The 18424-nt window shown below is 38.8% G+C and overlaps 1 protein-coding gene across 21 annotated transcripts in view; it reads right to left on the reverse strand.

Moving 5' to 3' along the window:
* Positions 1-198: 198 nt before the first annotated feature.
* Positions 199-18424, reverse strand: part of WNK1 (WNK lysine deficient protein kinase 1) — a 161886-nt gene continuing 143660 nt past the window's right edge. For 9 of the 21 annotated variants that reach the window (XM_081796095.1, XM_060658796.3, XM_081796090.1 and 6 more), the window contains 8 exons: positions 18191-18274; positions 17479-17539; positions 14569-14642; positions 12593-13248; positions 11726-11928; positions 10101-10295; positions 3699-3886; positions 199-3192 (listed from right to left, as the gene is read on the reverse strand). In XM_081796095.1, coding sequence (XP_081652221.1) covers positions 2875-3192; positions 3699-3886; positions 10101-10295; positions 11726-11928; positions 12593-13248; positions 14569-14642; positions 17479-17539; positions 18191-18274 — 1779 coding nt within the window. In that variant the 3' untranslated portion in view covers positions 199-2874. Of the gene's footprint in view, positions 3193-3698; positions 3887-3931; positions 4866-6793; positions 6836-9083; positions 9177-10100; positions 10296-11725; positions 11929-12592; positions 13249-14568; positions 14643-17478; positions 17540-18190; positions 18275-18424 lie in introns of those variants that run through there. The other 12 variants (XM_060658778.3, XM_060658784.3, XM_078450197.2 and 9 more) reach the window with 6 other exon arrangements.

Genomic DNA, 18424 nt, shown 5'->3' on the forward strand with positions numbered 1-18424 from the left:
TATGTTCATCTTTTGATTTTGACACCCTTACCACTTTCATCAGAAAAAAACTCTTTTTCTGAAGCATAATCTTAGTTTAGTTCAGGACTGCTAAAGAGGTCCTGGAGTTAGGAATCTAGTTATATAAATTGTACACAACTCAAAAGTGAGCTAATGAGATTATGAAAAGGGAATTTGCTGGAAATGAAAGCCCACAGCTCAACAAAAGCAAGTTTGGTTTATTTGAATGGTTTCATTAAATAAGTCTACAAAGGTAACAAACTGAAGCACAAAGCGCAATCTTACAAGAAGCGCAACACCCAGAGTTAGTGCAAAATGTACAATTAACGGCTGCTGAGAAACCCCCAAGGTTTGAATTTAGTTTATTTGTTTTTCTAAACAGTGTACATTGTTAAATAATGTAAGGAAAACATTTATAATTCAGAAAGATTTTTGTAATGTGGAAAAAGATACTCAAAGTGTACTATTAACACAAAAATAATTTAAACAGTTCAGTAGCGCTAGTTCATTCCTCTAGGCTTCAGTTATTTCATCCACAGGAGGGAAGAAAAATCAACAGTAAATAAAACCAGTTCTTACTTTTTGTGTGTAAGTGAAGAGATCTCAAAATTAAGCCAAAATAACAAAAAATAATGTGCTGCATTTGGTTCCCTCGTTCCTCCAGTAGAAAGTATAGTTTCATTCATCTTAGGTGGTCCGTTTCTCATTTACTCAGCACCTTCTTTGTTCTATTCTTACTCTTACCATCTCCCCAAGGATCTTAAGCAGAGAATAAATAAGTAAACAGCTTTGAAGTAGGGCTTGGAACCCCTGTTAATTTCTACTTTCCTAAACCTTCAGCTCTCATTTGCGTCTTTGGGACCTAGGCTAACTTAACACAGGACCCATGAAGGAACGGCGGGACAGGACAGCCAACCAGGCTCTTCCTATTGGGATTCCTGGGATGTGCCAGTTGAGGTGGGTCAGAGATCAGCACTATGTTAATTTCCCAACTCAAGTGAAAAGAAGCACCCCCTAAATTAAGAGTTCTAGCTTCTTTCCCCATCTTCAGAGATAACAGAGATCTAAACATAGCCAATTAGGAGTATTTCCTGAAAGCTCTGAAAATAACAGAACTGCCCATTACAACTAGGCATAGCACTAAATAATACTGATTGGTTGCAGTTATTACTTAAGGGGAGTATTTGTTTATATGAAAATGTGAGAATATCAGTTGCAGTTCTAGAAAAAGAGGTGGCACAACAGACTTAGGATTCTGCAACCATCTGGACATCACATAGGAAATGAGTAGGAATAAGCACTCTTTCTTACAATGCTTAATTCAGATGTGGGTCCACTTTCCACAAAATACAGTACCCCAAGCTGGGAAATGCAGGAGACATTTGCAACAAGAGGAAAGCAATCCATACAGTTTTTCTTAGAGCAACTTTCTCCATCTGTGACTCTTCACTATCAGTTTCCCAACTTAAAAACTAGCCCCCACTCCCTTTATATTCAGCCATTTCTACTAGGTCTTGTCTGTTCCAGCCTGGCTCAAGTAAGGCTTATGGCACCCACAGGCCAGGCATCACATATCTTCATAACGAGTTTGTTCTCCCATTCTTAGTCTTCCTTTTTCTTCATTTATCACACACCACCCTTAATCTTTTAAATTGTCCAATTTTGTTATGAAACCCCTCCTCACTGTTCCTGAAACAGAACTTTCTGCTTTCAACCACTGATGTCAACTTAACTTCTCACCCTGCTCATCTTACACCTGCTCTAGACAAAATTGAATGACTTAAGAGAAAAAAAAAAATACTCTTTCAGTTTCCCTTTGGCATAATCCTCTGCTGGGGTCACATGGACCTATTATCCTTTCACACGCCCTCTGCTGATTTGGGGTCTGATGAGAAGTTGGTGCTAATGGCAGAAGCAGTAGAAGTCCAAGGCACTAAAATATCCAGCAAGCAATACTGGGAGAACAGAAGTATTCAAGTTCAGTAATTTATACAATCTTACATTCACATTTATTTATCTACTACAATGGAAATACAAAGGAAAAAATCTAAAGTGTCTCAATAAGTAAAGGACAGAGCTTGCTTTTTTTCAACTTTTTAAACCTTTCGTATTTTACTCTTAAAACTACTGTTGTCCAACAACATTTATATATCACAGTGTTTCCACATCAAAACTGATGGCAAAGTTACATGTCCGCAGGGAACTTAATTTTTTTTCCTAATTGCTAATGCTGCAGTCAAAGCTGCTAATATCATTTGCTTAAAAGCACTAATGACCTATCATAAGAAAGGGTTGAAACCTCAGTCCCCTGGTGTTTTTCACTGGGTTCTAAAGAGCAAAAAGAAAGAAAGAAACAAAAGAAGAAAGAAAGAAAAAAAAAAAGGGAGGGGGGAACAGGGTAGGAGAGAGCCCAATAGGTTTTTTGTTTGTTTTTTTGTGTTGTGGTTTGGATTCTTGAGGGAATAAGGGATTTGGGGTGGGTACCAACATTTAGAGCTCCACCCACTTGAAAATCCAGATGGGGTTTGGTTTTTCCACTGACTGAGCTCTCTTGTGGCTTTCTGATAAATGATTCTCTTTCCTAGCCCTTGCTATTGGGTGTAGAGAACAGGAAAGCCTAAGTTTGAAACTGCCCCATCACAAGAAAGCTGCTCTTTCCCTCTTGTTCCACTCCAATAAATGGTGAAGGGGGAGGGAGATTCTCAATTCTGAGGGCTCTAAGCGGTATTAAAAACATTCCTTTCTGGCAAGAAATAACCAGTTAAATGCAGCACTAGTAGTTAGTATATAGGCTACTTTCCCATTCCCCCCTCCCGCCCACCCCTCAGCATTCCATCTCCTGCCCCCAAATCTACTCGGTTAATGTCTCTAGGTCTAAGTGGTCCGCAAGTTGGAACCTGGGGGGTTGCTGATGGATTTCTGCAAATTGCTGATGTTGAAATTCTGTAAGGAGGCAGTTCCCACAGGTTGGAACTGGCCAAGTGGCTGTGGTGTTGGGCCACCTGTCCCACTCCACTGAGTGCCAAAGGGGGGAGCTGGAAAACCGTACTGCTGTGGGGGGCACATGGACTTGGTGAAGTGACCTAGAGAGGTAGCTGATGCAGCAGAGATGGGGGCAGAACCACCCAGGTTTGAGGTCATGGAGATGCACAGCTGACCAGGTGCGGAGAACTTCCTTGCCATTCCAGGGCCCTGAAAACAAAACAACTACATGTAAAGTCCGGTGTGGGTGTAACCCATGGGTGTGAAATGGGTAGTACTGAAATATAATTCTAGGACTGGGGCTGGTCTAATCTTACAGGGTATAGCGAAACCAAAACTCGCACCAAACCTTCCATAATAATTATCGGCTTTTTATACTTAACATGTTAGGGTAGAATAACTATTCTGATTGGAAGTGGGCAGAGTCATGTGCTTGTGTACATATGCATATGTAGTTCAAGGCTTCGAAAGAAAGGGGGAGAAAAAACTTTAGTTGACAAACAGGGAGCTAGAAATTCAGGGAAGAAAAATAAAAGGGCAACCGGGTGATTTTTGTTTGTTTCTAAAGGGGTTAAAAGTCATGAGCTACTACAGAAGGCTGTGGCATGAAATGTTAAGCACTAGCCTGGGTACTTGATATCCTCTCTGAATTCAGATGTGTGCTAAGTGATACTCTTGACAGATTAGGGAAATGTCAAGAAGGGAAGCAGACTTGCCTCATAATTCATGTGTCCTTTGCTTCCTCTCCTGCCTGAAAGATTCATGGCATCTCGGGCCCAATTGTCTACCAACTTGTGCAGATCATCTGTAAATGTGCCCTTCCTGCTGGACGTCATGGCAGGAGGCTGAGCTTGGGCGGCTTGGCTGTTCACTGTTCCCCCGACAGTATTTGTGCTGCTGGTCCCTAGGATTAAAAGAAGCAACAGAATACAACCATTAAAAGGAGGTTGGGTTTTGGCTTCAGGAAGAGGGAAAATTTCACAGGATGATGAATGGCAAGCCACTGAATGGGGAGAGGATGAGTTGGGAAGCCATGCAAGACGGGAAGGTTCCAAGGTCTTGTTTAGCCAAATGTTTTGGCATAAGAGGGTAATGAAAACAGGTTCTCTTCAGGAGTTGCAGATGAGGCTAAAAAACTCAAGATGGTGGTAGGCACAAAGGGGAGGGACCCCTTTCTGCCCATTCCCATGGCATCTAGAGTACGGAAAGTAAGTTTCAGTACTCTATTCCCAGCATCACGCTGATGAGGGAGGTGTGGTATGGTCAGTGAGGCTCTAGAATGCTGCAGAATGCAGGGCAAAAGAGGATTTCTCGAGCACTGAGGCAGGGTTAAAGTAGGAGTTAAAGGAAAGCAAAGGTAGATGCTTGGCCCAGGAAAAGATGGGCTTCCCACACCATGTGGATACTGTGCCACAGTCTTTAGCCATTCTTTAACAGAAAGAGGTGATAAAAGAAACAGCATGCTCGGTTCAAAAAACCTTTTTCACCTGGACCCGTACACACAAATTTGTAAACAAACTCGGGAGGAATGAAGGCTTCAATCTCTCCCAGTTGCCTATGAGTTAAGAACCAAGATTAGTCATGAGGAAGGTTCTCTGTGGTGTGCCTGAATCTTTCAACTCCAGGAACACATGGTTTTCCTGAAGATGACCTCAGTCTCAATTGGTTCAATTGGTTTGTGGATTCTCACCCATTCCCCCCTTTCCCAGGAGAGCAAGCAAGCACTTGTATGTGGAAGCAACAGGAACATTCAGCTGAGGAAGGAGTGCAAAGGGAAGGAGGAAGCTTTGAGGTTATGATGAAGGAATTCTATTTCTATGGTTTGATGAGAAAGGAAGAAGGAGTCTGTGTCCTGCCTGATTTCGGCTCTGCTGGAGGGCACACTGAAGATTATTCGAAGAGGCAAGTTTTAGGGAAGAGGGAAAGAAAAGTCATAATCTTGTTTTTTTTCCCTCACCCCCCACTTTCTTACCAGAATTCACATTTGCTGCAGAATAAATAAAAGCTACTAAGGTAAGTTGTGAGCCACTAGGCCTTAAGATATCCAAATAATGCTGGGGGCTAAATAAATGCATCCATTTTCCTGCTTTCCAGGTCGAAGCAGCACCAGAGCACAGCAGCATGCCCGAAGCAACTCTGCCATTTAAAAGCCCTTTATAATCCACTGCTGGTCTCAAGTTTATACCCCACTGCCCTGGGAATGGCACACACAAGCACGTCTGTATTAGAGGAACAGCTAATTCTGAGGTGAAGCTGCAGAGTGAGGAAGGTCACATGCTTCTTACCACCAAGGCAAGACATGGATTACTGCAGTGTGTGTATTAGCTCACTTCTGAGGGCCCACTGGAGCCACAAGGGGATAGCTACTGCACATACAGCGTAAAGGGCGGAGTAAGTTCTCCTGTGGGACAGGAAACCCAAGTGGAAAAGGATAAAAGCACAGGAAACAAACAGCTTTCCTTGAAAAGCAAGAGAGACCGTGGTGGGGAAGCACAGAGTGGGAAGCACAAGCAATGAGGGTGGCAGTCGTGACAGTAATAGAATCCAGAAAGCAAGCGTATCACATGCATGAGGGCTATTTTCCTGTTTAAACAATAACTGGTGAGCTTGATGATGAGTGAGACAATCAAAACGAAAACCAGAAACAATCACAAGTGAGAAGAACTGTCACAAGCCAAATATGAGAAGCTCAGTAGAGGTGAACACTGCTTATTCACAAAGAGCTCATGCTGGGGTCACACCTCTCTAGTCTCATGCTAGTCGTCTCTGATGCTGTGAGGCTCCTTTACAACCAAATTTCATTTTTCATTTTCATCTGTCTTACACACTATTGGATTATGAAGGTGGGGTTTATACCATGAGGAGGTTGGCCGTACAGTTAACCTTATTCTGGCTTCTGAAAACAGGCTTTCCCATTAAAGAAGGAAACAAACACATCCCTCTCTGACGAGAAATTAATGCCTGGGAAAAGTTGACTACAAAAGCTAGAAGCATGGATAGTGCATTTAGTCCACTTTAGTAGGAAATGGTTTAAAAACACTTATAATACATATATTTTTGAGGATGCTACTTGCCTTCCAGAGAGTACACTGAGTAGCCTCTAGACCTTTCTCAGTTCTGCTGCAAAGCTCTAGGAAGTAGTATATATTTTACCACCCCAAATCCATTTTTTTCTCCTGCCATAATACATTTCCCCTATGTCCCACCACCAGATCCCATGAACGATAACCTACTATGAGTCACAGCTTATTGCCCAGTACCCCAAATACAGAGTTTTCTGACTGTCTAGGTGGCTGATTGGGTAGTTGAATTGCATGCACGTTAATGAGAAGCCATCAGCCTAAGAAGCCAGACTCTACGAAGTAGTACTTTTCTCCTCCACAATCTAGCAGACGCCTCCTGCTGTGATATGAGGATGTGGACTTTTCCATGTTTTGACCAGTGCTGATTTTCCAGTGGGAGAACAGCGGCTGGCACATATCTGCTAACTAAAGGGCTCTCCCCAAAGAGCCAGGCATCCCTGATCTCTCTCTCTCTCTATCATGGGCATCATCAATCCATAATTGTCACAAAGCCAGGATCACAGAGGGTCATCATGTGAGAGCATTGACTAGGAGGTGATTTCTTAATCTGTAAGGATAGTCACAGGTCAGCAATTAAGCATGTTAAAAAATATATCAGAACAGGGTGCAGAACTAGACAGATGGAAGTTGGGAAATGAGGGCGTTGTGAAGCTTCAGGGTTCCAAGAACTCATGGATAACAGGCTTTGCAATCAAGGACCAAAAATAACAGAAAGAAAAGATAATTACTACAGAGCTGGTTGCAAGGACAGACTTTTTTCACCATCTTCCCTGAAGCACAAAGAGAGAGCAACGTGTTAAAGACAAAGAAACATCAGTGTAAAATATTTAGAATCTCCAAACAGCACACAAAGTGCCAGCAAGAGAAAGCAGAAAGAGAGACAAGTTGGTGGGACCTGGGAGTACCCTGCTATGGGTACAGTTCTATGGGACGCAGCTTGCTAGCTGTCAGCCTTCACGTGGTTATCTGATGGCCAGTGGCACCTGGCTGACGGCTGAGCTTCCACCAGTCTTTGTATCTACAAGTAATGCTCTGCACTAAGGTTCTGGGGGAACCTGGGGGAAGAACTCCAGTCTCTCAGGTCTTACTGCTTGAATTTCAAATACCCAAGCAGTCTTTCCACTGACCCCGTCCCACTTTCTGTTTCTCCTACTGGGTTGTTAAAAAGCACTCGATAAAATGCATTAAACAATCCTACCACAGTAGACTTAACAGTACCATTGTTACAGTTTTGAATCCTTTTAAATCGGCTAATATATTTCCAAATCCTAGACATACATACTAACCCCGTCCCCTCCAGAAAAAATTTTAAAAGTATGTGGAAAACAAGCAACTTTTGAACATAAATAAAGCGTTAAGCCAAGCCGTGCTTCCAAACCATAATCTATTTTGAGAGCACAGAATAACGCATCCCAAACTAAAAAGACCCTACACCTGGTAAATAAATGCCTGTTTTCCTTTCCCTATTTGCTTTAAATCTGCCTTTCGTAATTTGTTTACCAAGGCTTACATGATGTATACTTGTGTGCCTTCAACAGATGTAGGGCCTCTCGTTTTAGACCCGAAAGGAAGTGGTAAGATTTTATTTCTAACCACTTTCATCTGAACAATTGTGTGCTACCACCTACCTTTAAGAGTGTGGTGAGAATTTATTTAATTAATTAATCTGAAATGTATCACTCACATTGTTCTTCACAAAAAAGCCTTGGTTCTCTTTCTTCCCTCTTCGACGTTTCAGGCTGTATAGCATAGGCCTGACATGTCGCAACCTACTTTGAAACACTTGTCTCCTCCTATTAATGTCATCTCATCTTGCCAGCTGGACATATGCTTATTTAAGTGTCAAGGTGCTAACATGCTTGGTCCAGCCTAGTGTAACCAAACATCACACATGCTTTGGAAAACTACCAAACTGGATAATGTCTTCCACCTCCTTCTTTGTTCAATAGTCCTGGATAGTGATACATGAGGCCCAAGGACCTCTGAACCTCAGCAACAGTGATGTCCTTAGCACATGCATTTAAAAAGCACTTCAGTAACCACATCAGAAGTTTGAGGCCTCAGCAATGAAGATCTTTAACCAAACTCTAACAAAGGTTTTCTACTTGAGCCTTATTTTTGTTTTTAAAATTTTTATTCCAGTATACATTTATTGACTACCTACTATGTTTCAGGTAGGCACTGGCTAATTAGAAGAAAATGATGTGTGCTTCCCAAGAGCTACCAGTGTTTGTGCACATGATCTTATTTTTTTGTACAACAGCCCTACGAGAGAGGCATCATCTTCATTTCATATTTGGGGAAGATGGGCTGGGAAATTGGGTGATTTACTATTGTGCCTTGCTTTTAAGAAAGCTAAGAAATCCTAGCAATCATGTTAAAGAGACCATTTTCACTGGCAGGCCCTGGGCTCTGGTTCTTGAGAATAAATGCTTGATCAGAATAACTACACTGAAACCCTTTTTGAACTATCAACTTTAGGGAGTTAGAAGGTAAGGGTGGTGAAAGGATCCAATGAAGAGATTCTAGCATCATTTCAATGGACAGATGGCCAGGCTAAATTGAGAAGAAAAAAAAGATTTCAACCTACTCGGAAAAAGAATAAAAAAATAGGGTGTAATTTTCCCTTGCTGCCAGGATCTAAGTACATCAGTGGTCAAGATGCTTTCTGTCACTTCTAATGCCAAAGCAAGGGGTGGAAGTGAGTAGGACTATGGACTTCAGTCTTTATCCCAAATGACCCTGCAGTCTATACAGCATTACCACCTTTTCTACTCTGTCATGGATCTATAAAGAAGCAATTCTACCAGAAAGTTATTTTGAAGTTTATAGAAACCTGTTCTTATTTCTACATCTTTTATCATAATTAATATAGAGACCCAAACTTCTGAGGGTAATAGTTCAGCCAAGCCACTGAGTAGATGATATACAAAGAGACAAATGAAAATGGACTGCATGAAACATCAGATCCAAGCAGCAGAAAAACAAGGACGAGGAAGGAGTAAAGGTGTTACACACAAAGAGCCAAGCAGGGCGTACTCAGAAATCGGGTCCTCCTGCCACCAGGTTTGAATGTCACCTGCTCAGATGCACAGTTAAACTTCGCACAGCCTGTGAGAGGGGAAAAACAGGGAAGAACAGAGAGAGAAGAGACAGAACACAACTACAAGATGTTAGAAACTTGAGGCTGGAGTGGTGAAATGCGCTAAGATGGCACACAGAAGAACAAGCTTCTAGGGAAATGTCAGATAGGTAGGACAGGAAATATTAGGTCTCAATTCCCTTACTTTGCAAAATGTTGAAGCTTTTCCCAGTGTGAATAATAATGCTAGCTGGTTTGTGCTCCCGGCAAGCAAGCACATTTACCTAGTCCAATGATGATCTACCTTTACTATCTGTGATATTGTGGCAAAAGCACCTAAGCAAGTTACCTAACTCTTCTCTTATTCTTTTCCACCCAGACACCTAAGTTCTTCCAATTCTCGTTCTATCGTTACTAGCAGCGTTCTGCTACAGGAAGGTTTTAAATGATCATTAATAAATAAAACTCTATTTAGGAAGTAGATTATAGGTAACAAATCGAATTGTAGGGCTATTTATCTTAGAATGCTACTCCCATACTTACAAGTTAAAAAAGTCTACACTGGCTAGGCAAATGCATTAGCTTTCAGAAACTGCTAAAACTCCTTAATTTTGGTCCAGGAAATCTCAGTCTAGTATTAAAGCGTATGTTGCAAATCCCAAATGAGTCATTAATTTGGTTAAGTCCTCATGTAAGTCACAATACAACCTTTTGCTGTAATCCTTTGAAAAAACCTATTTCATCTGATAGGAGCAATGAATTCACCTAATATAATCATTACTCAACTTCCCTTTCCAGCTCAAGATCCGAAAGTGTTTTAATACACAGGCTGTGTTCTGGTCAGCCGGTCTTCCAACTGACCTTAATAGGATGCTCATCAGGCTTTTGTTGCGGATATGGCAGTATCTCCATTTTCATGTTTTTAGAACATGTTGATTGCTTTGATTGCTTACCTTGACCTGGAGCAGAAAGGCTTGGTACTGAAATGGCACCATCACTGGTGAAGGCTGAATAGAGGTTGTCACTGGAGGGAGATGGCTTAAGGGGCTGTAACAACTGATTCTGCCCAGTCTCTGGGATGTTGCCAGGAGGGTGGAGGGTCTGCTGGGGGTGCAAAACTGAAGTGGCACTCTGACCAGACAGGTTACCTGCCAAAAGATAAAGTGGCATGAGGAAACATGTCCAGCTTTCTCAATAAACTTAACAGGCACTATTCTTATATTCTTATTCTTCAATGTGCCCCACTAAGTGACTAATAATAATAGGTCAAAAGCTGTAAGTGATGAAAGAACAAAAGGCCTCACTAATGGGAGGGGAAGTGAGAAATGACATGAGAATCAATAGGCAATAGGGCTGGAGTAACTATTCCGAAAGACTTAGTTTAGATAACCTAGATGGTTCCCAAGTCTCAGCTGAGTAGAACACGCAGTGGATATGGGAGAATTCCATTTTACAATTCCATCATTGCTTTTAAAAACCTGTAACACTGAATTGATGCAGGATACAAATAGGTTTGGTGGGCAGTCTCTGCTTAGTTTTCTTTCTAAGTATGTGTCAGGTCAAGTACAAAAGTGGTGTCAAAAATAATGCAGATGACTACAGAGTAATACACATTTAAAATTATTTGTGGCAGGTGGCTTTTATTCCCTAGTCAACTGTCTTGAAATTGACCAATTTCTCTGTTCCCTACTAATTGGCAGACTAGCAGGCCACTCAAAAAGTATGTCAAAATTGGGATCAGGATCTAAATTAGCTGATATCCTTTATAATCACATTTCTACTAATGAATGGGTTCTGATGTACTAGAGAAATGGTTTGGGTTTCTGAAAGCTTCCAGAGAATGGAAAGCTGCTAAGAAGTTTGCAACTGCTTTCCAACACATTTATATTAGACCTGGAGAACAACTATGAGGTATAAATTTATTTCAGTCTTTCACTTTACAACCAATTATCTGTTAACATTCTCATAATTTCACCAAAGGGTAAGAATTCTATCACCATTAAAATAGACAAACTGTAGTTTATTACAAGAGATTATGAATTATTTTTTATTACAGCCACGAGCAAGTTCTTTATTTCAATATACATAAATGAAATAAAAACTTTAATCAGGAAAATTACCACCTAAGACATATCCAAACATCTAAATGAAATTTACATTCATCCCAGCTGCAATTATGGATAATCCATTCACTGAAAGGAAAAACCTACCTGAACTTTTACTAAAGTATTTTCTTCCAATTGACTATGAGTTTGGTGTAATGTGAATTATATGAGTAACCAGGCAATGCTAAGTGTTTTATCCTTAAGAACAACTGTAAGTGGCTTGGGTAATGGAGGTAGTTAGTAATATGGGTTACAATGGAATAAGCCATAGTACTCACCCTTCCATAGACTCAACAAATAGAGGTACTATAAATATAAGGAGTGGAAAAGTCAAGGAAGCAAGAATATTAGGAAAGTCAAACTCCTCTGAAATTTAACAAAAACAACAAATGGCTCAATAGGTTACATACAGAGTCAGGAGACAGAAACAAAAGATGGGACAGCCAAGGCTGACCTAGTCCATGGCTTTTTACCTGAAAGCTGGGGGCTTTTATTCCCCAAGGAACTGCTGCGACTAGATTTGCTGCCTTTGCTTTTAGTGGGTCGCCTTCTTCTCCCTGCAAGAGGGGCAGCTGGGGGAATAATGACAGCAGGGGGAACCTTGCCCAGTTTGGTATATAAAGATTCAATTTCATGCTTCTGGCGACTCTGCAGGTCTTGAATCTCTTTAAGATGTCTGTGAAAGATAACCAAACATGAATCAAAAACATGATAATCACTTTTGTTCAAATGAGATTTAACAACATATTCTTTAAACTCTATTCAAGTATTTACTTACTACTCATGAATCTTTCCCCCCTCAGTGTACTTAACGTAATTTCTTCTATTACCTTGAGATTCTAGTTTGTTACTTCATTATTGTTTGGCCTCCATTACCCAAGCCAAATTCCAATAAGCTCCTAACCAACAAGTAGTTGATGATATGTTAGGAGAAAAGATTTCCTGATTTTTGAGGCATACACAGGGGTACTGAATTTGCTACTCTGGACCAGTGTGTCAAATATGATCTATAAAACCTGCCACATAATCTACATCCATTACTAGATTCATTTGGTAGACTATTAAATTAGGTTAATAATGATAAAAAGTGCTATTAAGAAAAACAATAATATAGTAATAATACAAAGGTGCTGAAGAAGTTCTAGAAGTAGAAATGCTACGGGTCCTTATAAATACAAGACCTAATGAGAACTACATTGAGGAAACTAGCTTTTGCATAGCACCCTCTGTTTGAAAGAAATGAGATATAAGCATATTGCAGTGAAAAGAATACTAGGCACCAGGAGCTAGATCTTACTATGATTCTGCCATTATTCTTTTACAGAAGAAAATACACTTACTTTTCTCGTAGTCTTCGCAGCTCTAATTTTAAATCTTCATCTTCAATATCTGACTCATTGTCACTACTCATGTAAGAGGAGTTGAATGAATTACTAAGGCTCTGACTTAGATTCTGGATAGGGAGGCTCTTTGAGCTCAGCTGATGGGGGGAGTGTGGACTACCTGAACCATCATCCACATCCCTGCTTAGGAAGGCGGCCTCCAGGTCAGAAGATGGCCCATTCAGATGTGAAGGCTCTGACAGTTCAGGCTTTTCTTTCTTTGGTATCACAGCGGGGAGAACAGCTTGTTCCAAATCCATAAAAGGAGGAGATGCCATTGGTCCCTCTTTCTTTGCCTCAGCAATCTTGTCTTCAGTTCTTGATACAGAGAAACGACCTACTTTGTTCGTTGTAGTTGTCACCTGGAAGCGTCCTACCTTTGTAGGCTGCCCAGTTTCTGACTTTGCTCCCAAGGCAGGAGTTTTGTGGGCACTATCTGGCATATCTGATGAGATGCTACGGATCCCATTAGGCTCTGTCTTCACCAGGGTACTTTCTGGACTACTACTTGATAGTACTGAGGACTCTGAAGTGCTAGACTCAAAATGAACAGACTTTGCATCTTCTGACTTATTTTTACCCTCTTTTTGGACATCATCCATTGCAACTGAAACCTGATGGAAAGAGACAAAAGTGAGATTAAAAAACAAAATCCCCAATATTCAATTTTTAAAATGATAAAAAATTGAATTAAAATAATAAAAAAAATTCAATAAAAAAAATTGAATCACTTTATTTCCCAGTCAGTATCTCTTTACATAAGCCCCTCCACCTTCACTGTGAAAATAAATGGAATACCATTATAGAGAACAAGATCTGTACTGAGATGTACAGATTAGATACAGATTCTCAGTGGCTGGCTAAGCTTACTAAGTTAATAATTTACCTCCAGATCTCATGTTATATACAAGACTTAGATTTATGTCCTTGTGGAAATATAAATAACAGGGAATGGAATCTTGAAGGTTGCCTGTGAATATGAAAACTACAAAGATTAAAGACAATGAATGTTAAATGCCAGCTAAGCTTCAAGAATCAACATAACTAAATGGGACCAAAAGGAGGATCCAGATCCTTGTTCTAATTTGTCCATGTATTATAAACTCAGCCCAGTACAAACTCTCAGAACCTCAGTTTACAAATGAGAAAAATATCAACTGCTATCCCCAACTCCCAGTGCTACCATGAGAATAACTGGAAAGCAGTTGTGAAAGTAGTAAAAAATAAAAAAATAAATAAATCACTAGTTGGACCACCTGGGAAAAGAAAACGATGTATCACTTGATGTTGACTCCGTATTTTCATTTCAGAAATTAATCCTAAAAAATTGTCCTAAACATAGAAAATGTTTCCTGTTACATTACTTATTACGATAGAAAAATTTGAAACAACCTAATGACTAATAATAGGAGAATGGGTTAGGTGAACCAACTACTAGATTGGGGAAAAAAGCTGTAAAATCTCATTCAGAAAAGCAGGGTCAATTGTACACACATGTACATAGAAAAAGGAATGAGGAGAAACACACCCTAAAAAGTAATCCTGGGTGGAGGAGGTAGGTAGGAAGATGGGGTAGACAGTATACTGTTTCTCTACTGTACTAAGTATTCTGCATTCCTTTAATTGGCATGTATTATTATTATTTTTTAAAGTTTACATATTTATTTATTTCTAGCAATCTCTACATCCAATGTGGGGCTCACATTCATGACCCTGAGATCAAGAGTCACATGCTCTTCTGGCTGAGCCAGCCAGGTGCCCCAGAAGGTTTTTTTTTTAAACATGTATTATTTTTAAGAGGGTAAAATGATAAAGAACTATAAAAAAGATATATCATCAAATTGGCAATTGTGTCCCAAAGGTAAGTAATAATTTTATTATATACCTATTCACCCCAAAGAGGAAATCAAGGCAAGGGAAAGTAATGGTCTTACCTGGAATCGTCCCATCTTAAAAACACCAGTTCCTGAACTAGTTCCCAGGACAGGACCTTCTGTGATTTGAGAAACTGAAACAAGTACATGGAGGAGAAAAAGAACTTAAGTTGGCATCTCTTTTTAGTTAGCTTCTTTTCCTTTTGGTCAGAAATACAGCAAAATAAAAGTACCTATGAGGTGAGAAAAATGGTCTGAGGCAAGGAAAATTTCCTTACCTTCTTTTCTCCTTGGGCTTTGTCCAAAAAGGAAAATAGTTATTATTTACTCTCCTTACTAGATACCTTTAGTCTGAAAGATACTGTTTGTGAAATACTGTCAAAGTCTGAAAATTTATCATTAGTCCTCTACTTTTCCTTGTACACATGTACAGATGATATGTTATTGTTTGGAGGAATAAAAGTTACATATAAGCAAAGCAGCTTCAAGGCTTAACTACAACATAAGAGATACTATAAAAACTAAGGTTAATGGGTAGTAAGAATTCAATTATCATTCTTTAACTCAAAGATAAAAATAAATGAAGAGAATTATGAGATTTTACTTAGGATATCAAAGACGCATTTTTAAAATGAAAATCATCTATGACAACTTGGTTTATACAACACTTAGGCAAAAATCTTAGAACAGGAAGTACAAGGTGTCAGAATCACTGATAAATAGTTTTGAACAACTTTCAAGCCACCTAGGTCATCCTTTCTAAGGACAACCACTTGAGGTTTTTTTTCCTAGAGATAATATAGACATATACAAGCATTTTCTTTATTTTATACAACTAGTAAGCTCAATTTTATACAACACTGATTTTGATATTTTTACAATGTATCTTAGCATTCCATATTGATTTCTCATTCTTTTTAATGGCTGCAGTGTTTTATGTCTGTCTGTATGTATGCTATATGTATACAAAGTACCATATTTTAAACAGGCTTCTGTGGATGGACATTTAAGTTTTTCAGAACTTCTTGCTATTATAAGTGTTCTACCAAGTATTTTCTTATGAATCTGTGGAATACCTAAGAATGGATGTGCTGAATCATACCCATTTAAAACTTGGAGACACATTACTAAATTGATCTCTAAAGAGGTTGTGTTAAGTCACTGGTGGCTATTAAACTTCTAAGTTTACCAATGAGAGGTTTAGAAATGCTATCACTTACTAGTCTTTTCTGTGATATGAATACCCACCACTGCCCAGTTTTTCATTTATCTTTGGACATCATGGCTTTTTTTTTCCATGCAGAAAGTTTTGAATCTATTATTGCTTCTGTATCAGGGATCAGCAAACTATGATCATGGACCAAATTCAGCCCACAGCTTCTTTCTGTAAATACATTTTATTAGACTACAGAGCCAAACTCATTCATTTACGTATAGCCTATGCTGTTTTTGGGTTATAATAGGACATTCGAGTAATTGTGACAGAGACTATATGACCAGCAAAGCCTGAAATATACAACTTTCTGGCCTTTTACAGAAAGTTTGTTGATCCTACTTCAGACAGTTAAAAAAAAAAAAAAGAAAAGAAAAAGATTTCTTGTATGTTTTTTTACAGCACTATTTTACATTATCATTTTTCATCTTTGACCAATTTGGAATTTATGTTGGTCAAGGCTGGCATCTAAGCTTTCTTCCAGATGGTTGTTCAGTTGTCACAAAGCATTTATTGAAATATCCTAGCGTTTTCTCACTGATTTAAAAGCCCACCTTTTTCATATTTCTTCTTTATAGTTTGTCCATTTCTAAACTTCTCTAGTCTGTTCCAATGATTTTTTTTTAATGTTTATTTATTTTTTGGTGGGTAGGGAGGGGATGCACATGAGCGGGGGAAGGACAGAGACAGAGAGAGACAAGAGGATCCAAAATGGGCTTTTCAATGAAAGCAGAGAGCCTGATGCGGAGCTTGAACTCATAAACTGTGAGATCATGACCTGAGCCGAAATCAGACACTAACCAACTAAGCCACCCAGGTGCCCCTCCATTGATTTTCAAGTCACTTCTTTTAAAATGAGAGTGAATTCAGAATATAATTGCCTTGAAGATAATTTAGAGAGGTTTTAAGTGAAATTCAGAATTTAAGGAAGAAAGAAAGATCTGAGTATTCAGGTAATCTTATTAATAGTTATACAGGGAAACATATGTAGGTGGTAGTGAGGAGAATGGATAAACTACAAAAGGAACAATATTAAGTGTTACACAAAAGCACACTGAATAAATACAGCTCATGTTTAATTATTTTCCCTTTTGAATATAAATGGTTCTAAGAGAAAAGGTGACAGAAAATAGAAGCTTTAAATTTCCTACTTTGTGGGGGGACTGGTGATGCAGTGAAAAGAGATTTACAACAAAATTCAGAAAAGAAGTAGCTGATATGAACTCATGACCAAGAGCATGCTCATAAAAGTTCTCATGGCAATTTTAAGTTGTTACAAAATCTGGAAATATGCTTTGCCAAGAGACTGTGTACAAACACGCCAATTCTAAAGACTCCAGAAATGGAAAAAAATAATGTTTAAACTGATTACAATATATATTTGTATTTCTAGCATCCATGCTAGTCAAGCTTATCTCTACCTCTATCTATCTAGTGTCACAAAAGCCAAGAGATTAAGGTAAATTAACTTTTATAAATAGGCCTGAATTTCCTTCTCTCTCTTAGCAAGGGTCTATCTTAGCTAATAACAAAGGGTCTTATTCCGAGAAACTATCATTACCTTTTGCATGCTAATATTACATGTTCCAAATATTAGTATTAAAGTTCCTAAGTTATGAAATACGTAAAATTGTTCTTTAAAACTGTTCCAAATACACCTACATTCTTAAGAATGTCTTTGAGATAGTAAACTCTATAATCAATTATAAAGAGGACTGGAAATGGTATAACATAAGAGGAAGAAGGATGCTTCTCACCATCCTTCTGAGGCGGTGTTCCTGCTTCTGTAACTGCTGCTGGAGCCACCACGGACACAGGCTGCAAAACACATACACACAGATACCACAAAATCTTTAGCTTCAGTCACTCTTAAACTGTTGCCATGCTGCCTTTCCTCTGGTTTTTATAAAGGGCAACAGAAATATAGTATATGTGAAGAAACACTTGTGTCCAACAGAGTTTTTTTTTTTTTAAGCCTAAAAGTAAGTCTGATGTAAAAAAAAAAAACAAAAACAAAAAAATTTTAAGAAAAAATTCTGAGTTGCTTCTATATTGTTGTTTGTTTTTATCCTGGGATACTTAAGAGTATAACTTGGATAATAATAGAAAAAAATAGTTTTAATCAGAACATTATTGTATCACAAGCTTAAAAGGAAGAAGTTAACTTTTAAAGCACAGCTTCCTCCAAAGCATAAATACAAAACCCATAGAATTCATCTATGGTATAATTCTAACCAGAGGCAAGACAAGAAAAGTACCTTTCAAATCAATAAAATATTTTCCACAGTTATACCACTGGGTCAGTGTTAATCTTAATCTGCTTTATTTCTGTTTGCTGGAATAAGCAAAGACTCTGAATTAATGCTTTTAACTCTGTAGGTGTTAAAGGTATTAATAGGTTAGAGTATGTTTTAGGAATGTGATATATTAGGATTATGGAAAGATTCTGGCAAAATTTTCAAAACTTACCCCAACTGTAGATGTCACCACAACGGTCTCTGGACTAAGTGTTCTTCTCAATTGAGCATCAAGATCTTCCAGAGGTTGCTGGGACTGAATGAAACAACTACAATAAGTAGAGGTCTTTGGCATATTCAGAAGCACTACATATAGCTCATCTAAATAAGGAATACTCTTTGATGCTTTAGATTGACACAACGTAACATCTGTCTAGTCACTGAATATAAAACTCAATATATTAAA

This window comes from Panthera onca, chromosome B4 (assembly GCF_046562875.1).
Source record: "Panthera onca isolate mPanOnc1 chromosome B4, mPanOnc1 haplotype 2, whole genome shotgun sequence".
NCBI classification, from domain to species: domain Eukaryota; kingdom Metazoa; phylum Chordata; class Mammalia; order Carnivora; family Felidae; genus Panthera; species Panthera onca.